Consider the following 24,093-nt stretch of genomic DNA (forward strand, 5'->3'; position numbering starts at 1 on the left):
TGTTAAGCGTTATCTAAACGTCCTAACTATCTCGTTTTGATTGGCCCGATTTACGGTTTCCCCAACACAGCCATCAAAACCAAGCAGTCTTGAGGAAATTGGCATTGCAAACACATAAAAGTTGAGGGTATTTTTGTTCCCACTGAAATGTGTTTCCCTGACACATACTTCAAATCCATGGAGCGTAGGGAAATTGGCATTGCAAATTCATGCAGGTCGGGGGTATTGTTGTTCCGACTGAAATGTGTTTCCCCAACACAAACAACAAATCCATGGAGCGTAGGGAAATTGGCATTGCAAATACACGTAAGTCGGGTGCATTTTTGTTCTGACCAGGGTTGCCAATAATATTTTTCAAAAAACTGGAAGATTGCTCTTAAAAAAACTGGATGAAAACTGGATCCTGTAAAATCGTTAAGAAGTTCGAAGTGATTTATCTAAAATGATTTTTTTACCTATTCCAATGCTTGGGAAATAGAATTCCCTTCGAAACTTCTTGGAGTATTTATATGTAGTTCATAAACAACCATTAATCAACCATTCGAGCAGATCACCACCACTCGAACATTACTGTGAAACAATATTTGAGGATCTTTACTTCTAGAACCTCTAGAAATTACGGTTTTATTTGGATAAAACATGAAACATCTCGTATTCATTGCCCGACAATGTGATCAATTTTGGTGCATGAGGTTCACACGGTTTTATTCGATTGGCGTTGCTCAAGATCAATCTTTTGAATTGTGTGATTTATATTCAGATGCAGATTGTTCATTGCGCGCTTCCGTGTTGGTATACCAGGTGGCCTTTATATCTTCGCAGATAATAGAAAAACAAAGTATTACAAGTATTTCACAATTAAACTCATATGAAACATAGGCTTTGTGTTGCCACTCTGTGCACAGCAAAGCGTGGCAGACAGACTACAGCTAGTAAAATTTGAACTAAAATAAACTTAATTTGAAATAAATGTGCAATTCAGTTAGTTCCTCCATTATTCTAATAAAATAAGGAAAAATGTCCACGTGGACAGCCGAAGGAGGGGTATGTAAATGTCCACGCTTGTCCACGGAGAGGGAGAGGGGAGTCTGAAATCGTGCTTTTTCTGTCCACGTAGTATGTGGACAGCCCCTAACACAAGCCACTCCGACCTAAAGCGTTCTTGCCAATGACAATGTGTCATAACGTTTGCAATAAAGCATCGAGACGAATGAAGTTCGTATTGATTCTTGATGTGATTAACACCTTGAGTGCCACGGTTTAATAGCGACTCTATGGAGATTTTTAAACGTATTAGGGCCATCGTTTCTTTTCGTAGTGGAAGGTATTTTTGTTCGAAAAGGAATGTTTATAAGCTTATATGCTTATATTAGTTACCTTTATTATCATATCACATCACCGGTGGCTGACGCAGCCTGAGCGAAAACTCGGTGTCAGTCACCGGCGTGGCAGTCAACGTGTCAATTCGCTGCACCAGGTGGAATAAAAACATAAAATATAGTATAAAACATGCAATTATCATCTTCGCTGCCATTCATGGACATTTAGTGCGAACTTTGAATTATATACGAGTATGTTTTGATGGTTATCTATACTTTTGAGGCCTATTGATTATAAACGATAAAAAACAGACGAAGAAATAATGAGTGAAGGAATTTACGACAACTCAACATTTATGCAGCCGTTTGGGAATCTGCTCTGTACGTTCTGATTCCTTTGCTGCTTTTGACTTCATTAGTTGTGTCATCTCGCTTATTTGAATGCATTAGCATTATCGTCGCGTGTGAGATTTTCGTTAACGTCATACCGTTCTAACAAAAAACTTAACTGTAAGCATAACCCCCATCCAGAGGTCACCCACGATACGGTATCGGACCGAAACACAACAATGGCCGGAGTGAATTTCCGTTTGTCACATTTCCACATCTCTCGCATTCACCATTCTGGCGATGATAATTTAAATAAGTTTGAGGGAGTGAAGAATAGCTTTCGTACACGTCAATGTCCAAACATGTTCTGACTCCAAAACTTATAAAAAGCACGTAACATTCGAGTGTCCGAGGTCAGTAACCTAGAATCGTTCTGCTTTGACGCATCGCGAGATTAGAGAAGTTGCTGTCGGAGTAGTGAAAGTGATTGATAAAAAACAACATCAGAAACGGAAGGATAGTGAAAGTGAAATGAATAAGCCTAATCTGTACTGCCGGGCTAACGGTGTGCAGCGAAGAGATGCTGAAGAGATTCTGGATGAGTTTGGGCATCTGATGAGGTGGGAAAAAGACGGCAAAGGGTCATTGTTGGACATCGGTTGTGGCAGCGGTGATGTGCTGATGGATTTCGTGGTGCCTCGGTTTTCGTCCGACCTGGTGCGTGTTGTTGGCACCGATGTTTCGGAGCACATGGTTCGGTTTGCGAGAAAAATTCATGGCGACAGAAAAAACGTTTCCTTCGACAGGCTGGACATTGGTGGAGATTTGAAACATTTTGTGAACAAATGGGGAAGGTTCGACCATATAACTTCGTTCTACTGTCTGCACTGGATAAGACAGCAACGGTGAGTATTTAACATCACAAGTATTCAGTTGTAACATGATATAAAATTTCAGTGTGGCTTTCGGGAATGTCTACTCTCTGCTAAAACCGGGCGGCGATTGTCTGCTGGTATTTCTGGCTCAGAATCCAATATTCGACATCTACGATCAGCTGTCGCGGTCCGCGAAATGGGCCAAATACATGACGGATGTGGAGTTATACATCTCTCCCTTTCAGTACTGCGAAAATCCCGCTGGTGAACTTGAAGAACTTCTGTCCTCGGTCGGGTTTACTGAGTACAAAATTCAGATCAAGGAAAAAATCTACGTATACGAGGGCATCGATAATTTGAAGAGTTGATCGTGTTTTGTTTGGGTGAATTGTCTCGGCTTACCTTTGTCTTTTTTGCTTTACAGAGGCCGTCAAAGCAGTGAATCCGTTTAGCGAGCGAATGCCGATGGAATTACAGGAGGACTTTCTGGACGATTACATAGGTGTGGTGAGAAGAATGTCCCTGAGCCAAAACTGCGGTGAAGATGAGGACGATTGCAGATTTATTACGCCATATAAATTGGTAGTTGTGTATGCAACTAGATAGAATTATGATGCCATGTGTTCAATAACGAGTAGTGTACGTAATTTTGTAAATCTGTTTCTTTTAATATGCTATGCCGAAATACGGTCTTGTTACTCGAGATTTATTCAGAATGAAACTTTAAAATTGCGAATTTGGAAGTGAAACTAATGACTTCCTTCTTGTTAGAAGTCATTCCACACATTTTCAATCAGAATGACATGAAAATATGCGTAATTTTATTCAACTAGTTGTGATTTTAAAGCAACTTTGCACATTTTTTGAATCTAGCATAATTACAGAAAATGATGAATGCATTTTGAGATGTGCATTGATTAAAACATTGTAGTTCGAATGTTTTTGGTTGTATGTGGTAAAATGGTTCAAATAACAAATAACAAATAACATTTTACCTCATCTAGACTCTCTGTTTCATATATACCCATTTTGATAATTTTTTTTTGCTTTTTTATAGATTGAAGAAAAGAGCATATTTTCGTACAATATTTAGATGTGCTAATAGAAGTTCATCACTATGGGCATTACCCTTAAAATGTGATAACAAATTTAGGCTATAATTTCAAGTTCTCTCAATGTAAAGATGGCTGGGTTATATCTATGATATTACCGCAAAGTTGACGTGGGACTACCTTAGCTTAGCAATCATGTGTTTGTATTGATCAAATGAAACAATTTCCGGATTCAATTGAATTCAATATCAGCAGAACCACGATTATCCGCGAAATAGTCGGGCTAGATCAACGCGTATAACGAAAATCGCGGATAACGAAATAAAGGGCTAGAAATGAGGTACAAACACGAAAATAGATATTTTAGAATGAAAACTATGTTTTATCAATACAGAAATTATTGAACTACCCATTTGTGAGGTCGTGTACATCAGTGATCAGACAATGTGAAAGCCATGGCCAAAACAAAAGAGCAAGACTCTATCACTCACTGACAAATTTCGGGAAGGTTTAGGGAACTCGCATTCGCGGATAATCGAGGTTCTCCTGTATTTGTTTGTGAGTAAAAAAATTGAGCAAATGCTATGTAAGGTCAATTCATGTGTTGTGATAGATTATGCTCTTCATTACACGTAAATTTAATGATAGTCCTTTTACGTTTGGTATGATGCCTAGAACAAAATATGTGCACAGAAGAATTATCAAATTATTTTATTTTACATTTCCCTCTGAAGTTTGCATCCCTCAAGTGTACGTAACACGGGGTGAGTTGGACATATGGGGTGATTTGGACCACCCCTTTATCTCAAAAAGTACGGCTCAACTTGGATTTCTTGTAATGCCATCTCCTTCTATTGTTGAACCGTAAAAAAACTTTGGTAAAATTCGACAGGTGGAAGGAAACGGTAACATGAACACAACAAGCAATTTGATTGTCAAAAAATGTGAGTTTTCCTATCGTGGTTTTAAGGTTTTTCCCGCTGATTAAACAAATTTTTCGTGTATTGTGCAGTAAAGTTCTGTTGGTCTACCGAAGAGGAACAATTTGATGCAGCGAAACTGTCAGTTTGATAACAATAAATGAAATTAATTGCATTTTAATTTTTGCATGTTGTGTGGGGTGACATGGACCCGTTTCTGTGGGGTGAATTGGTCCTACAGGTTTGAGGCTTTTCTTTAGTCTAGTTGATTCCAGATGCCGCTGAATTACAAAAAAAGGATGGGCAGACAACGTTGGAAGAAGGGAGAGCTTGAAAGAGCAACGCCAGGCCATCAAGAACGGATTTTCTTTGACCAAGCATCGAAAGTGTTTGAAAATGCTCGAAAAACAGTGAAAAGATCCATGCAGAATTCGAGATGGTCTCAATCCAATTTTTCTGGTCTGGAATCTGGTCAAAATACCTGGTATCGATCGCAGAACACTGCTACTGATTGTAACATTATCCCAAAATACTTTACATAAACATAAGTATGTTTTTTTCGATGAAATACACACTGGATCAAATCACCCCACAGACGGTCCAAATCACCCCGCATCATATTTTAATGTCCAAAAATCATCTCTTTTATTTTATGATATATTTGGTAATTTGAAGCTTGATATAATGATTAAACATTATTGATTGAGAGAAAACAAGTGTAGCTCAGTATACAATGTGACATTTTTTATTTAGACCGTATTGGTTTGGAAATATCAGGCGATTTGCTTAAGTGGTCCAATTTCCCCCCTTTTCCCTTACTTCTCAAACACTTGAGAAAACATTAATCATCTAATGGTATGCGTAGTGAGCAGAAAATATGAAAACATATCATTTAATGCGATTTGAATAAGCGAACTAAAGCGTTGTGTTCGTGCCCGGTTTTGTAATCTGTGTTAGGAAAACACTTTTCGAAGTACAAAAAAAAAAACATGCGGGTGCAGAAGTACCCCCGGCTTGCATGAATCAACAACATCAACTTCTACTATTTATACTGTAGAGGATTTAAACATGAAAGTTCATTCGCCTCTAGTGTCTGCATGATTTTCCCAGGGTTCTAAGTTTAAAAAACCGTATTAGGGAAACATATTCTAATTTAATTTTTAGACCAATTTGTCAAACCGTGTACTGACGTAAGTTAAATATATCAGTCAAATTTTTTGTATTTTTGATGTTTCTAAGTGTTTGACACTGTTGATAATTGAAGAATGGCAAACAAAGTGGCAAGTGGCAAATAAAACTGCGAAAAGGGATGCCAGATCTTTTTCATTCTAATTTTTATTCATTCATTTCGAATCAGTGGAAATCGGTGTGATATGTATTTTTTATCTAAATTGTTGAGGTGAGTTTGTTTATTTTATTACCCCAACGAAATGATTCAATGAGTTTTAGGTCTGAGACATACAAAAAAAAAAAAAAAGAGTAAAACGGATCAATCTGGCATTCATGCCTTAAAGTAAACATTAGTGATCATTTCGCAATATGACAGAAAGGTAAGTTTGATATTTCCTATATTAGATTATTTTGTAATTTAAGATTCATTTATATTACAGATCATTACGGTTAGATATTTCTGGATGCTCAAATAGAGCACATATTAAGCACATATTAACGCCTGGCATTCATACCTGGTAAACATTTCTACATTTTGCATTATGGCAGGAAGGTAAGTTATATTTTCTATATAAGAATATTTTCTCATTTATGATTAGTTTATAGGTTTGTGGAATCCCGCTTAATGGACGACTCGGGCGAAGAATTCGAAATTACAGCGTACCTTGGTTGTGTGGATGTTTTTATGGCTAATAAGGGTCGGAGAGGATGGCGGCTTCGAGAAGTACGAGGAAAAGATCCTCCAGGCGCATCCCATACGCATCCCAGGCAATCAATGATGTGCTGGTACAACACTTTGTTAGTGGATGCGATCAAGAAGTCCATGAAGAAGAATAAAAAACTAATAGATTAATATTCAGGTGCAAATATGTTTCATCTGCCTGAAATTTTCATCATTCGGAATCGGGTCGAGTCCAGAATTATATTTTTTCTCCGATTTGTAGTAAAATTTGTGTTTATTCTAATAAAAAAAATATAGGAGGTTGTGTTCAAGACACGATGGCATTATTGACGTAGAACTACGCTGAAGTTTAATTCAAGTGACTTGTTTATAACTGCGGATATTATTTTATAATGCTACGAAATTTTTAAATAACTATTCTACCAGTTTGGTCGCCCTGAAATATGTTTTTTAATTGTCGAATCATTTGACGATAATTGTTTGATGATTCATTCTTGTGCTCGCAGAACAATACATGCTCGAGATAAGCGCAGCTGTCATCCTTAGTGGAGAAAGTTTTGCTACTGGCAAGCGAAACCAAATCACATACAACACTTCAGAATGACATTTACTTTCTTGGTGACTAAATAAACGAAATAAACTCTATCTGTTAATCTTAACAACCTCGAAAAGAGTAGCGCTGCTTTATTATGATCAAGATTCGCGCAAATGCAATCCTAGTTGAAAGCAGCACTAATAACTTAATATAACTTATTGAATAACTTGGTATTCCCCAAATAATTTTTTGATGCACAACCTTAACACCGGCTTCACCATAGCATCAGTTCAATGCATTTATGACAGAAAACAAACAATGTTAACTGCTCGGAAGAAGGCTGAATATTTGCCTCAGCAGAGATTCATTACCAATACCGTAAGGTTGATGCAATGATTGCAATGCCAGAGACATCAGCGAGTGAGTAATTTGGTCGCGTCCACAGCTCAATCCGAAACGAAGACATGTGATGACGCAAAACAAGGAAGAATACGCTATAAAGGGTGTCACATCAAATTGCATCACGGAAAAAACGCTGTAGAAATTCGCCCAGTAGACCAATCCTTTTGAAAATTTTAGACAGTAAAATAAAAACTATTAAACAACTTTTGGCATTTTCTTTTTATTCATACTTCGAGCCCAAGCCCGTATGCTCGCACCTTCCTCTTTACCCCGTCCATAAGGTTCTGTACAACGTCAGGTTGTAGTTTTTTTTGAACAGAAATCCATTTTCTCTTGAACTCCGCCTCCGATTCGACAACTTTTGTGTTCTTCCGGAGGGCTTGCTTCATAATCGCCCAATTTTTCTCTATTGGGCGGGTTCATTTTTTTGGCACGAAGGTGACCCCGTTGGCTTCGTACCACTCCAACACGTCCTTTGAATAGTGGCACAAAGCGAGATCCGACCAGAAGATGGTCGGGCCCTCGTGCTGCTTCAATAGTGGTAGTAAGCGCTTCTGTAGGCACTCCTTAAGGTAAACCTGCCCGTTTACCGTGCCGGTTATCACGAAGGGGGCGCTCCGCTTCCCGCAAGAGCAGATCGCTTGCCACACCATGTACTTTTTGGCAAACTTGGATAGTTTCTGCTTGCGAATCTCCTCCGGAACGCTGAATTTGTCCTCTGCGGAGAAGAACAACAGGCCCGGCAGCTAACGAAAGTCCGCTTTGACGTAGGTTTCGTCGTCCATTGCAATGCGGCTTCGTCAGCATTTCGGAGTACAGCTTCCGGGCTCGCGTCTTCCCCACCATGTTTTGCCTTTCGTCGCGGTTAGGAGCCTTCTGAATCTTGTATGTACGCAGGCCCTCCCGCTGCTTGGTCCGCTGGACGAATGAACTTGACAAATTCAGCTTATTGGCGACATTCCGGACCGAACTTCTCGGATCACGTCTAAACTGCTTAACTACGCGCTTGTGATCTTTTTCACTGACGGAGCATCCATTTTTGCCGTGCCGTTCTTCACCATCCGGTCGATGGTTAGGTTCTCGAAGTATCGTTTTAGTACTCTGCTGACCGTGGATTGGACGATTCCCAGCATCTTACCGATGTCCCGATGTGACAACTCCGGATTCTCGAAATGAGTGCGCAGGATTAATTCACGACGCTCTTTTTCGTTCGACGACATTTTTCCAAATTTACGAAAAATTGACAGTGAAGCATGGCCAACGTGATCTATACACTCTTATCTGATTATAAGCGAAAGCTGAAGATAAAATTCCTAAAAATTAAATTTCTACAGCGTTTTTTCCGTGATGCAATTTGATGTGACACACCCTTTATTCATTGCTCTGAATACTGAACGATACTGGAAGTTTGCCTTCCTTCCTTTCTTGAGATTTTAAACTTCTTCAATTCATTCTCTAACCTTCGAAAAGGTCCTTGGAAAACTTTACTTTATCCATAATATTACTGCTCCACCCACATTGCCTTGAGAAAGGCATTCGATCCCTCGCCGTCCAGGCAAATATTCCCCTTCGTTCTTCTTCTTTTCCTTTGTTCACGGAGACTTTATATCTTGCGATTTCCCCTTCGTTACTCGTCGATAAGTTGCTCGTTATTCTGTTCGGTCTCGTTCGGTTCGGTTCGGTCTGTTCGGGAAAGCACAGAAATGGACAGAACAAATGTATGAGGCAATGGGAATGCTTCCTATTTTCATCAATTTAAACCATATATAGACTATGGGATTGTAATGTATAGCATATCAAACAAATCTCGCGTAACTTTTGAAAAGGTCCAATGTAACATTTTCGTCAACTCGAGAAAAACGAAGTTTAAGACCCGAACATTATTCCGCGAATTGTCTTAAAAGTTATCGATCTTTATCGCTCCTCTCACCACTAGCGATCAAGAATAGCTCTCCAAAACCAATCGTAGATGTTGTTCCGTGATTTGAGTTTAAAGTTGATTCCAAGGAGCGAAAATGTTACATTGGACGTTTTGACTGCCCGCGTTTGCACATTGGACATATTACGTTGCACGATAAGAATTTGAAACTAACTACTAAACAACAATCCAAAAATCAGCATTTCGTTCTAAAGACAGATTATTATTGTTATCACCCGTTGAATTGAACTGAAATCGATAACAACTACTGTGAGAAACAAAAACTCAAAACGACCGAAGTACGACTTCGTGTTGTTTTGACTGCTTAGTTACTTCGGACGTTTCGGGCATAGGAGGAAAGTGGCGTCCGAAGTAACAGCCGAGTGCTTAAAAACCGAATCTGTACATTGGATGTTTTTTGTATCGGGGATAAAAGGATGAAGAAAATAGATACGTGAACGATTGTTTTTGTAATGCATTCAATGATTGAAGACTAATAGCGTGCATCCATTAACTCGATTTGTTTACATTTGTTACATAGGACCTTTTCAAAAGTTACGCGAGAAATCTTAGGAAATTTCCGATTCGTAGGTTCGATTGGTAGGTAAATCGCCAAAATCCGTTCGCGGCAAAAATAGTTATTAACGTTAACTTTATTTCATAAAAACGTGACCTGTTTTCTGATTTGGCACCCTTAATGAAAAACGTAGTACTACGTCAAAAAATCTACGTGTGTTTATAAAAAATCTTAAGCATAGCTGATGAAGGATGTTGGATATAACTCGCGAATTCAACTGAAAAACTGAAAATCAAAAACGCACCCTTAAAGTGTTTTTAATAGACCTATCAAATCGATAAACAGTCATCACAGTTATGTATGTGCCACCCCGTTGATAAGTAGTATGCTGTTTATTTAGTTCTCCCCCTGTTTTCTTCGCAGCCATTGCGATAATTTGTTCAATGGTTTGCTCTTCAAATTCTCTTTGGTTGTGCTGGTTGCTACGTGCCAACATTTCTCTGGTACAATGCTTGCCATATGAAATCCTAGGTTTGCGCTTAACACTCTTAGGACGAAAAGATCAAAAGCTGCTGTACTCGGATTCTCCTCCGTCAATGCTGCTGCTGGAAGTGTGACTAAGAATTGTACCAGATTTATCGCCATCTTCCGATTCGGTCTCAGTATCGGATTCAGCTACCGACCGAGACAGTTGCCGCGTTACTGTTTTTCGATTAGCAGGACGTGCATGAACATCACCGTCCACATGAAACATATGTAACAGGGCCTGTCGGGACCGGTGTGGCAATATACCGATTCTGTTCCACCACGGATCACTTACCATGTTGGAAGGCGCTGTTTCATACAGCCACTTTTCTGCTGCTTGCATGGCCAAATGATGAATCGCACGATCACGGTCAGTATCTGTTGCTGCAAGCTGCGGTAAAGGAACCGTTTTTGTTCTTCAAATCTCTTTGATTATCATAGGTGAAGCGGTCAGGACAATTTCCATAGCACCATATGACGCACCATACAAATATTGTTTACTTTGATAGTATCCGACTCGACAAACAGTGTAATATTTGATAACCGTGTTTGTCATTCATTCCTAATAGCTGTATTTCGCCAAATAGTTTTATGTCAAATTTTTGACAAAAACAATTATGGTTGTAAAATATTTTTGTCAAACATGAAATTTGTACTAAATTTTGACCAAATTTTTTCTGTCAAAAGTGACAAATATTTTACCTCTGGTCAAACAGTGTACGGCCACCTTAATACTCTCACAAAACCGTTGCGGCGCATCATCTCCATCGAGCCACCGCAGCGAATGGGGAACCGTACCACAGTGATTTTGGATCCGTACACACCCGTCCCGCCTTGTGTGTCTTATATCATACACATTCCATTATCGAGGCTCCGCAGCGGTCTGTCATTGCAAAATCCGCGCGGGAGAGCCGTCCAGTGTGTTCTTACGCTAAGAAACGATGAGGCCTCTTAAGGTAATATTATATTATCAGGCACGTAGCGTAACCGGCACGGTACGTTTCATGCAAGACAAATATTATTGCGTGTGTTTCAAATGTGTATGCGTATATATAGCGGAACGGCTCCAGACATACGCAGCACGTTTCAGACAAATGCATGAAGGAATTCTCGAAAAGAATATTTTGCCGGTGCCGGGCACGAACTACACGGGCGAGTAGCACCATACATACAAATCAAACGTCGAAGTTCGTGGTATGAGTGCGTTCGTCGCTCTTCGGTACGACATCGGTTCAATCACCAGTAGCATTTCTCCGCTACGTCTGCGCTGCCGGTCTATACAGAGAAGTTGCTATGCCTGATGATATGAATACATCATGTGTTTGTCTGCCGGTGTCGGTACGCGCCGTTTACGCTACGTGCTGGATAATATAAAACCGCCTTTAGGCTGATGTCACATTAGGCGGATTTCAAATGGAGAAAATAACCGTCGCGATATCCGCGGCGGCGAATCCGCCTAGTGTGACATCAGCCTTAATGAGCTTCATAGGAATAACTTGTTTTTTTTGACGTAGGACTACGACTTTCATTTCTATACCGGGGTGTAAAATCGAAGTTTCGAAAACGAAGGCGTTACGCCGGACACCGAGATTTTGGGCGTTAATAGCTTTTAAACAACTGAACGAAATGGTATGATACACACTTCATTCGAAATATAAAATGTCTACACGTTATATACTTGTTACTTTTTCATCCAAAAACTGGTTTCAATAGCCTTAAAATGCTTTCAAAACAGACTATTGAAATCACCAATCGGTATATAAGCGAGCGCCGCTCGTAAACCCACTCAGTTATAATTGAACAACGATTGGAGCATGTTGTCGCTGTAGGGGTGAAGCTCTTCGTTTATCATGAAAGCGCGGATGAACGGTGCCACCAAGAGCCTGTTTGTGCACCTTAGGCCAGAAGAGAATCCATCAGGAGGAGAGTGATGCCACAAACTGTTCCCCGGGAAGAGATCGGAGCAGCCGCCACACACATACACGCGCGGAACTCTTCGTTTGGGTGCCATTCAGCATCGAGAAAATTCCGGAAAGATTCAATCGTTGCTGAAAAATAATCTGCCAGTTCCCCTGGGAACTGAAAAATACATTCATGCGAAAGAGTTTATTTTAATGTTTTCTAATCATATAACACAGCGACCAAATACATTTGGTTTTGTAATTTTTCAATCAAGTGCAATTAACAGGTGGTTATCAAGTAAGCATTAACCACTGGTGGTGGACTTCGAGAAAAATCGAGAAGAATCCGGAAAGACGTTACTGCAAAATAATCTGCCAGTTCCCCTTGGAATTGAAAATTACATTCAAGCGTAAGAGTTTATTTTAACGTTTTCTATCCATGTTATACTGCGACCAAATACAATTGGTTTTGTAATTTTTCAATCAAGTGCTATTAACAGGTGGTTATCGAGTTAGCATTAACCACTGGTGGGCTTCGAGTATCGAGGAAAATCTAGAAAGAACTAATCGTTGCTGAAAAATAATTGCCAGTTCCCCTGGGAATTGAAAAATACATTCATGCGAAAGAGTTTTTTTAATGTTTTCTAACATATAACGCAGCGACCAAATACTTTTGGTTTTGTGATTTTTCAATCAAATGCAATCAGCAGGAAAGCTTCTGAACATTATTCTTCCCCATCAGTAGGATATGTTCGTTTCCAATATTGGATGCGCGCGCAACGGAAAATGTTTCACATCGCGAAAAACATAATTCTCAATCGATTATTGCTCAGTCGCCAAAAGTTTCAAACTCAGAGAATTCATTCGCCTCTAGTTTGCATTCCAAATTGCCATCGTAAACCACACCTTCTTTCGATTCAGTCACGGACAAAAAGCATACTTAAGCGATATTCTGGTGGTGAAACGCACCATTCTTTGTGTGGACACCGACTGGACAACATCGTTGCTGGACGAGCTGGACGACGAGGGATCGAGTGCCTTTCTCAAGGCAATGAGGGTGGAGGTGTAATGCAGGAGTTAGAGTAGAGTTCCAAGGGCCTTTCTCAAGGCTAGAGACGAATGAACTGAAAAGTTTAAAGTCTCTATAATACAAAACCATTCTATCAATGAAATGCTTTCATTTTTCGTGAGGACATCGACAAGACAACATCATTACTGAACGAGTTGAACGAGCTGGGACGAGCTGGATGGCCTGACCTAACCTGAAACGCATTCAGTTTGTTTGGGACTGTGACGGAGCGCAGAAAAGTCGATCCATCAGAAGAAGAGAAGACGACCGAGAGAATACCAGCATCGATAATTGGTTCCGCTTGAGACATCGGAGCAACCGCCACACACACACACACATACACGCGCGCAACTCTTTACGTTTGCTGGTTATCGAGAAGAATCCGGAAAGAAGTGATCGTTGCTGCAAAATAATCTGCCAGTTCCCCTTGGAATTGAAAATTACATTCAAGCGAAAGAGTTTATTTTAACGTTTTCTGTCCATATAATACTGCGACCAAATACATTTGGTTTTGTGATTTTTCAATCGAATGCAATTAACAGGTGGTTATCGAGTTAGCATTACCCACTGGTGGTGGACTTCGGGAAGAATCCGGTAAGATACCGCTGCTGCAAAATAATTTGCCAGTTCCCCTTGGCATTGAAAATAACATGCAAGCGAAAGAGTTTATTTTAATGTTTTCTAACCATATAACACTGCGACCAAATACATTTGGTTCTGTGATTTTTCAATCAAGTGTAGTTAGCAGGGAAGCTTCTGAAGATTTTTCTTCCCCATCAGTAGGATATTTTCGTATCCAATATTGGATGCATAAAACCTTGTACCTCCAACATAACGCTCTCGTTTTCGAAGTCCCCCAAATATTCATTTGTTCATTCATTCAGAATGGATTCAGATTCAACAACACTAAATCAACGATAGTCCTACGTCACCATTGCGGTTATACCATAGATATAACCCACTCCCTGTTTTTATCTGTATTATAGTGATTTTCAACTCATTTGGCTGGTTCGTCACTTTTACTTCCATTTTTGGAAGAATGTCGGGAGTGAGAATTGAACTCGTGACCTTTAGTGTGAGAGGTATGGATGTTACCACTACGTCAGATCGCCTCCACTGTAGGAATAACTAATACGAGCGTTGACTACAGAAGTAGTAAAATTAATGATACAATGAAATCAAGAAAGAATTCCCAGATATTAGGGTCATTATATGTATGTACTTTTAATTGTTTCTCTTTTGTTTCTGTCTTTTGATATGGCGTGAAAAACAAAAAAAGTCACAGGAGGGTTGTGTCCAAGACACGACCGCATAGTTGACGTAGGATTCCGTTAGATTCCGTCTGCTGCATGCTCATTTTGGATATGTTTGAAGAATTACATTGTTAAACTCTTCGATAATGATTTAGGTCCGTTTTGTCTGGTTGTTAAGTATTGTTTGTTCACTCCACCAGTGTCCATAATCGAGTGATAATGATAGAAGGATGGTGATTAGTAATTAGATGGTGCGTATCACGTACCAAAGCCGCCCTCTGTGGTCCTGGACGAGATTTTTTTTATCTTTATTATAGTGACTTTCAACTCATTTGGCTGGTTCGTCACTTTTACTTCCATTTCTGGAAGAATGTCGGGAGTGCGAAATGAACTCGTGACCTTTAGCGTGAGAGGCATGGATGTTACCACTACGCCAGATCGCCTCCCCTCCTGGACGAGGTGGCTCCTGTGTTATGTATGGATGAAATAAAGAAAAAAAGCTCATCAAAGTAATATAAGATAATTATCATCATCGAACACAAGTTTTCTCACCAGAAAAAAGTATTACTTTAGTATAGAGTAAATATATTTGAAATGGAAAAGGTAATTTCATCCATAATTTTTTATTTTCTTATTTTCTGAGTGTTTATTCAACCCATTTCCTTTTCGCTTTAAACCCAACGGAACACGATGCTACATGCCTCAATGCGAATTTCAATTGGGCTAACAGCACCCAATACGATATGTAGAGCATATGTGAAATCACTTTTTCGAATATTCCTTCATTTTTCCAATTTTGCTCGTCGCATGAACTTTCCTTGAGAAAAAAAATCGTTTCATATTTCAAGTCATTTTAACACAATATCTACCATTTTCAATTTTACACTTACAGTTGTGCTAAAAGTTTTACGATACATGATCGGTCATTGATATTAAATTTCACGAAGCAACCAACATAAAAGTTCCAAATTTAAATTTTATTTATATTCTATCAAGTATAAGTTCTATTCAGTTCATTGAAAGATCACTCTTCAATCAACCCATCGAAAGATTCTTATTGGAACGAAAAAAACACTTATTCATCGCTCCCAACTTATTCGCCAGCACGTATGCAATCAGCAATGCCCACGCTAGGTACAATGAGCACTATCCCTTTGTGCGCGTCGTTAGTTATACTATCGACCACGAGGGTATTTACATGCTGATTTCCCCCAGACACCTTGGATTTGAAATCTCTGTTAGGGAATACATGTCGGTGGAAAAAAGCTCCCCTACTTTCATGTGTTTGCAATGCCGATTTCCCCCAGGCAGCTTGGTTTTGATATCTCTGTTAGGGAACACATTTCGGTAGGAACAAAAGTTCCCCCTACTTTCATGTGCTTGCAATGCCGATTTCCCCAGGCAGTTTGGTTTTGATGTCTCTGTTAGGGACCCGCCGCATGTGTCGTCAATTTCGACCAATCAAAAGTGGGTATTTCCGTTAGGATAGAGGTTAAGATTTTTCAATTGTTCGATAGTTAGTTTCATGATATATATTATTTTATTCAATGTAAAAAATTGTTATGGAGTGCCGAAATTGATTGACGAAAAAATCTCATCAATCCATCATGAAATGACTGAGCAATAAGAATTTGAAATTGGACAATTTTCACGGTGCGCTCGATTTTCGATTTTCAATTTGTACCCCAATATGTTCCCGAAAGACGTAATCCTACGTCAAAAAAAAAACCGCAATTAAGCTATGCATTGACGTTTCAACAACGCGATGCATCACACCTTCAAATGACTTATAATAATATCCTTGAGGACGGTGGAGGCTGTGTGGACGCTACTGATTCCATTCAGGTCCGCCCCGTTCCCCACTCTAATGACATAGACGAATCGGAATCAGAGTTCGTCGCATCGTCTTTCACGCCATAATTAGCAATTTGCTAAGCACCTATATCAAGTTCACTTGGTTGCTGCAACGGAACCGGTGTCACGCGAACCAACAATAGACGCTAAAAATTGTAACCTTCCGCTGGGGGAATTAGCAGGCCAACTCTGTTTGACACGACGCCGCACCGTGTCAACTCGATCGTCGTGTGACCGTAACGTTGTTGGTTTGGTCGTTTGTGGCCAGAAGCGATGAAAATCAGATAATTACAATCTGGTCACGCTATTTTCAAAATGATGCACAGCGCTGAGTTCCGTTTGACATTGTTGGACTTCTTTTCAATATAAAATTCAATAATAAGCTGTAACAAATTTGGGGTATATCGCAAAACATAAAAAAGCGTTTGGTGATAATACAAGATCATGTAATTTCTTGATTATGATTCAATTTCTCTTGTGTTCACGCATAGCTTATAAAACTTTAGGCAAACAGAGCTTCACGGGCAATGTATGGACACATTTGAGAGGCGCTAAAACTGATTCGGTCAGCAGAAGGTATAAATTTGCTTAGCAGAGCCGAACGACTGTTGCACTATGGTTCGCATAGTTTACGTGAGCCCACATGGATGTTGATAAGCTGGCGAATATTTAATTCCAACGCAATATCTAAGCCTATACACATATAAATTTTCCGACAGTTTGATGTTTCTGTTTTGGGGTGTTGTAAAATGCATATACAATATTATGTTGGGTGTGTGACTCTATGACTCCTTCTTTTTTATGATAATAAAACACAGTTTCTTACGAAAATGTAGGGGAAATACTCTCAATTTTTCAATGTCAATGATTGGCTTTTTGTCCGACTTTTTTCAATTTTTCACATCGTATAGACATTCTTTGGATGGAGATGAACACAAAAAAATAATGACAGCTCGATGCAGTCGATCTCTTCTCGATTGATGCGCGGACAAACCTTTTTTTGTTTTCATACCAGCTGTATAAATATGAAATCGGATTTTTTTCATTAAAAATAAATGTTTATTGTTCTCAAATGGGTATTGTCATCAAGTGGACAGAAATGGACAGTCACATCCATAATCACATCCAATGCATGATGGAAAGTGAAGGGACGAATACTCTTGTTTATATTGCTTTCTCTTTTTGTTCTATTTTAGTTACTGGACGCACAAACACTGAGAGAGAGCGAAATTATTCCTCTCGCGAGCGATAAACCTCTACGCTTCGTATATTATGAACCTGTCCATATCCCCCCCCCACTATATATCCATTATACCCGCACCGATAAAAATGTTGTACTTTTCGGCTTGTTTTAATTTCAGTAAAAAACACGGAAAAACACATTTTTATAAAACTCTTGGCCAGTTATTTCGAAAAAAAAGTATATTGAACTGTAAGAAACTGCTTTTAAATTTTTAAAACATGAGTTTCCAAAGATACAATTGAAGTTTTCCTTAACATGTCCGTCTTACCCCCATCTCCCCTAACATTGCGATTTGCTGAGAACATACTCACCGTATGCTTCTACAAATGCGAATCGGAAACGGATTTTTTTAGTTAATTGCAAAAAAAAATCAATAATGTCCGCAGATCGTAGTTCGTATGGACGAGGTCCACAGTTTTTATCACAAAAAAAGTGACTGTATGAAACTACTGATATTTTGAATTGAATATTATTGTCAGATGCCAAAAACAAACAAAATGATGATCGATACATCATTTTCTTCACACTTCGCAAAACTATTGTATATCGGGCGACTGGTGAGGGAGGGAGATAAAAGAAATGAGCGCCATTGCACAATGGTCCAGGAGATGCATTTCAGTGGAAATTAGCATTTAGAGCTCCACAGTTATTCTCTAGACAAAAATTGTCTTCGACAAAGTTGTTACATATGATAGAGCGCTCATTTTCATGTTGCCAAAAATAGGGTGACCAAAATTGTCGATGAAATAAAAAATCTTTCTTATCTTTATAGATAGAGGTAAATAAAGTTTGACAATGTTGTAGTCCCAGTAATTTAAAACAACTTTGTAGAACAAAGCTTGTTTGTACCTTTTCATATAATCGATTTAGCGCTTTTCTAAGTTGCATTAGGGCGACCATGCAAATACGGTTTTTTTTGCTTTAACTTTTATATTTCAAATTCTACATACAAACTGTCTTTGAAAGACTTTTATAATATACTGATACTAACATTTTGCGATGCAGAACTTGTCAATATCTCAACTTCACTCAAAGTTATTGATGTTTCATCCCAAAAAATACGTTTTCTGCAATTGTTTGTCATTCTTTCTGGGGCAAACATAAACAAAGTTTATTGGCGGCATTTGAAAGAATAGAGTTTACTCTACATAATGTGTGAATTTAAAAACCATGTTATTTTTCGTATTTGAGTAAATTAAAATTGAAATCATGAGTTTTTGAGTGAAAAACCATCAATGACTTTGAGTAGGCTTAAGATATTGACAAGTTCTGCGCCGCAAAATGTTGGTCTTGGTAAGTCTTACGAAGCAACTTTGATGTAGAATTTGAAATATAAAAGTTAGAGCAAAATAAAACCGCTTTTTCATGGTCACCCTAATGCAACTTAGGGAAAAAGCGCTAAATCGATTATATTAGAAGATAGAAGAAAAGGTTTGTTCTACAAAGTTAATTTAAATAATTGGGGCTACAATATTGTCGAACTATGTTCATCTCTATCTATAAAGATGAGAAAGTTTGATTTTTTATATCATCGACACTTTTGGTCACCCTATTTTTAATAGCATAAAAATGAGCGCTCTATCATATGTAACAACTTTGTCCAAGGCAGGTTTTGTCTAGAGAATAACTGTCGAGCTCTAAACGCTAATTTCCACTTAACACTCCTATACTCGCACATTGGTCTGTCAGACCGAGAAATCAATAATTCGTTAATTTCTCAGAAAATTAATTAATTTCTCAAAATAACACTACGACTTTGCGATACTCTCTAGCTTCGTTATTCGTCGTTCGTCATCGTTTAGCTTATCGCATGTGTTGGTACAAAGGAGACGTGTGCCACTTTTTTAATACTTTCGGTCTGACACACCGACTCGAGTATAGGAGTAATTTTTTTGGACAAGTGCCATTTTTCATATTCTACAATATTGTTGAATGAAATAAATAAATTAATGTTAGCGGCGAGGAATATTTATTGAATATAATGCATAAGATCATTACCGGACTATTTCTATTTGATTACAGTCCCTTTTGTAACTGGATTGAACGGACCCATATATTAACTATTCGTCGTTAGATTCATACGTTTAAAAGCAAAATATGAATTTTTGACTTTCGTATAGTTATTCGCTAAATATAATGGTCATTCACATACACACTTGTGAAAGAATTTCACTAGTGGAAGAATTTTAAACAGTAAACTATAAACTAATCGGTAGCTTATGGTAATTTTTAACAGTTACAGTTTCGGGGATTTTTTTTCATAATGGACAATATCGACAAGAAAACAAGAAAAAGAAAAGGAAGTTCCTAGAAATCCTTTTATATCGTCTTTTTATGCCCCATCTAAAAAAGGTATTAATTCTTAGTTTACAAAGAAAACAGAGACAAGGAATTTAGGAAAAATATACAAACTTTATATTCCAGAATCTTTATCGTCTTGTAATTATCTAGAATACGTTATACATTCTTCTCTTTGATAAAGAAAAAACCCAAAAAACACGCAACAACTGCATGAAACGTAAAAAATATGTTTGCTTCGAGCATGCAGTTATGCTATGTTCCGATTCTTACTCCAATGTAAACACAATCGATTAATATGTTTTTATGTTATTTTATAGCTCTTTATACTTCCATGACTTATATTCAGTTGCTTACTTTTAATTATTAACAGTGAATAATTCGAATTTCGTTATTTGTGTTGAAGTATCAAAAATTACTCTGTTTTGATGAGGTTGAATTAGATGACTAATAGTAAATATAGTAAAGATGAAGAAAGCATATTTTTTTGAGTTTTTTCATTCAATCATACTCTCTTCTTCTAATAAATGCCAATAAAGCCTGAAAAATACACAATGGCAACATTACAGAGAAGTTTAGTTTTCGGTCTGTGACACCGTGCGCGAGTATACGTGTTATGATTTTGCACGCGAGTACAAGGGTTAAATGCATCTCCTGGGGTTAAATGCATCTCCTGGACCATTGTGCATTGAGGCAGACATTTGTGGCTTCCTTCCACCTTCACCTTACGCAAGAGTACTAAAATCGCGAGGAAAACACAGGATGGATAGTACACATCTGGGGTTATATGTATTTTTTATCCAAATTTAAGGAAAAAATACAAAAAAATATTCAGAACCCCATAATTTAGGGAATGAAATCGATATGCTTTAGTTGAAATATTAAAAAAAAGTATATTACAGCCATTCCATGCCAAACCAATAAAGTAGTTCTCAGATTTTCGCAAAAAGTAATGGTTTTGTTTCATTTAAAAAGTATTAGATCCGTATTATTATTTTTATTTCCTATTTTGATTGCAAGTGTAGCATTCGAAAAATATAACACTTACAAAAATGGATTCTTCTTTCATAATAATTGATTGTATTTATTTTTTTATAGTTTACATGATTTCGGAACTAATGGCGCTACCTTTTTTTCATAACCATAACTGAAAAACGAGAAAAAATCTTTGATTTTTGGATACGTTATATGGAAAACTCTAAGGTTTCAAGAAAAAAATGATATAGCGCACAATAATTATGAATACAACATCCAAGTTGTGGAGGCGATCCATACCTCTCACGCAGAGATCACGAGTTCTATTCTCATTCCCGATATTCTTCCAAAAATCGAAGTAAAAGTGACGAACCAGCCGAAATGTGTAAAAAGTCACTATAATAGAGAAAAAAAAAACAACATCCAAGCTTTTTGCAATTGTAATATTTTACTCATTGGTTGCCATTTGAAATGTCGGTCGTCTGAGTTGGCCCAGTAGTTCATAAGTGATGATTTTTTTGAGAAAAAAAATCATTTGTGGAAATAAAATGTTTTTGGACCATCGGTTACCATTGAAAAATTATAACTCAAAAATGAAAAAAACACCTCTCTGATTTTTGGATGTATTATGTAAAAAACCGCAACCGCATTGAGAAAAAATATCAAAAACTATAGCACCCTTGGTCCCGAAACCATGTAAACTATGGAAACAAATACAATTAATAGTTACAAAAACAAAATCCTATTTTTTGGCAAGTGTAATATCCTTTCGAAGAAGAGAAACTAATTAGCGTTAATTTGATACGTCGATCATCTCAATTGGTAAACTGCCGCTCTACGCTTAGTTGTCCCATGTTACTTTTTGATAATTTTCACTTTTCTTCATAAAACGATGTTCTAAGCCTAATCTTCTATAACACCACAAATAAAATATTATTTTTCCTCAGCTTCTCAAAAAAAAAACAAAACATCAAGCTCAATTATTCCTTGTTGATATTTCAAGCATAACTGTCCCAGTATGTATTTTTTGTAGACCCTTAATAAATGAATCGGTTCAAGTACATGAATGTCATGTCACGCTTAAAGCAGGGCTAATGCACTAATTTCTGGTTTGGAAGAACGAACTGATTCTCAAACAAATAAAAAAGAAAGTTTGAAAGAACACGTGTTCAGCGAATGCCTATTAACAATGAGATTTATATTCTGCTAAGGTGTTGCAGATCATTCCTTTCTTTATATAACGATGTTTTAATGCATAATCTTTCGAAAAAACACAAAAAAAATTGATTGTTCCCAGTATTTCAAAAACATCAAGTTCAATTATCCCATGTTGTTATTCTAGGCATACCTGTCCCACCATGTATTTTTAAACCATAATCAAGCTTGATTGATACAAGTGCGAGGAACTTTTCACATTTCATTGAACCATGATTTACTGCTTATAAAAAACCCGGTGTATTACCAAACTGAAATGCTTAAACCTTCTGGTAGACAAATGTGCTGCCGTGCACCCGTGGCCGAGTGGTTAGCGTCATAACTAACATGCCGGGTGTTCGGGTTCGATTCCCGTTCTGGTCGGGGGAATTTTTCGTCAAAAAATTTCCTCCGACTTGCACTGTGATCACGCGTATTCTAGAGCTTGCCACTCAAAATGCATTCAAGGCGTGTTATTTGGCATAGAAATCTTAACTAAGTACTAATAAAAATGACGCAAGTAATACTACGTTGAGACGGCGAAGTTCCTCTAGGAACGTTAGTGCCATTGAAGAAGAAGAAGAAGACAAATGTGCTAGAAAACATTGATTGCGTTTTTCTCAGTTGCTGATTTTGGGACATGGGACAACTATGTGTAGAATAGTAGTTCAAAAGTTATGAATTTTTAGAAAAAGTCATCATTAAAAAAAGGTAACTGGAAATGGAAACCATAATGAAAAAAAAAATGAGTGGGTTATATCTATGATATAACCGCAAGGTTCACGTGGAACTACCTTAGCTTAGCAATCATTCGTTTGTATTGATGAAATTCTTGATTGAATGAAACAGTTTCCAAATTCAATTGAGTTCAATATATTTGCTCTGTGAGTGAAAAAAATGAACAAATGCCGTGTAAAGTCGATTCATTTATTGTGATTGATTGTTCTTCGTTACAAGTAAATTTAATGACGGACCTTTTACGTTTGGTATGATGACTAGAACAAAATATATGTACGGAAGAATTATCAAACGTTTGATGAACCAGCCTAAGGCTGAAAATCTTTCCAATAAAGACAAAAAAAAAATTATCAAACGATTATTTTATTTTACATTTCCCTCTGAAGTTTACATCCCAAAAGTGTACATACTTCTCGAATCTCGAATTTGCGTGAAACTGGGAAGTTCATTCGCTTCTAGTGGCTGCACGATTTTCCCAGGTTCCTAAGTTTAGAAGATCATGTTAGGACAGACATATTCCACTCTGCACAAAGGCAAGCGAGGACAAAAGTACTCGCAGTTTGCATTTATTTGCAGAGCCGATTTCCCCAGAAACCTCGGTTTTGAAGTCTGTGTTAGAGAAACACATTTCAATCGGAACAAAAATACCCCCGATTTGCATGAATTCGCAATGCCGATTTCCCCACGCTTCATGGATTTGAAGTCTGTGTTAGGGAAACACATTCCAGTCGGAACAAAAATACCCCCGACTTGCATGAATTTGAAATACCGATTTCTCCAGGCACCTTGGTTTAGAAATCTCTATTAGGGAACACATTTCGGTGGGAACAAAAGCTCCCCCTACTTTCGTGTGTTCTTTTTCTTCTTTTTGGCTTTAAGAGGGTTTAAACTTTTCAGTTCACTCGCCTCTAGGCTCTTTCGTGTGTTTGCAATGCCGATTTCGCTGCTTGGTTTTTAAGTCTGTGTTAGGGAACATTTTTCGATGAGAACAAAAGTCCCCCTACTTTCATGTATTTGCAATGCCGATTTCCCCAAGGCTGCTTGGTTTTGATGGCTGTGTTAGGGAAACCGTAAATCGGGCCAATCAAAACGATGCAGTTAGGGCGTTTAGATAACGCCTAATATTTTACAGTTATTCAATTGTTTATCAAATGAAAAACAACATTTTGTTAGTTGCGATAGATGCGTAGAAATATTCCCTATCAAGTGATGCAAACATCTCTCCTATCCAGTACGAAATGTTCGAGCTATAAGCATTCGAAATCTTTAATTTTTTCCTGCACGTCTGTGTTTAGGTTTTCATTTTACCCTCCATATATTCCG

At 37.9% G+C, this 24,093-nt stretch overlaps 2 protein-coding genes across 3 annotated transcripts in view; one reads left to right on the forward strand and one right to left on the reverse strand.

Annotated features, from left to right (window-relative positions):
• LOC129762129 (cytochrome P450 4c3-like) overlaps nt 1-24,093 on the reverse strand; it is a 124,062-nt gene that overhangs the window by 21,588 nt on the left and 78,381 nt on the right. The window lies entirely within an intron of this gene.
• Nucleotides 1,789-3,235, forward strand: LOC129762130 (juvenile hormone acid O-methyltransferase). Its single transcript, XM_055760120.1, has 3 exons — nt 1,789-2,554; nt 2,607-2,887; nt 2,949-3,235. Exons 1-3 carry the CDS (start codon nt 2,181-2,183, stop codon nt 3,128-3,130), a joined length of 837 nt encoding a protein of 278 aa, XP_055616095.1. The 5' UTR covers nt 1,789-2,180; the 3' UTR covers nt 3,131-3,235.

Source organism: Toxorhynchites rutilus, chromosome 1 (assembly GCF_029784135.1).
Source record: "Toxorhynchites rutilus septentrionalis strain SRP chromosome 1, ASM2978413v1, whole genome shotgun sequence".
NCBI classification, from domain to species: Eukaryota; Metazoa; Arthropoda; class Insecta; order Diptera; family Culicidae; genus Toxorhynchites; species Toxorhynchites rutilus.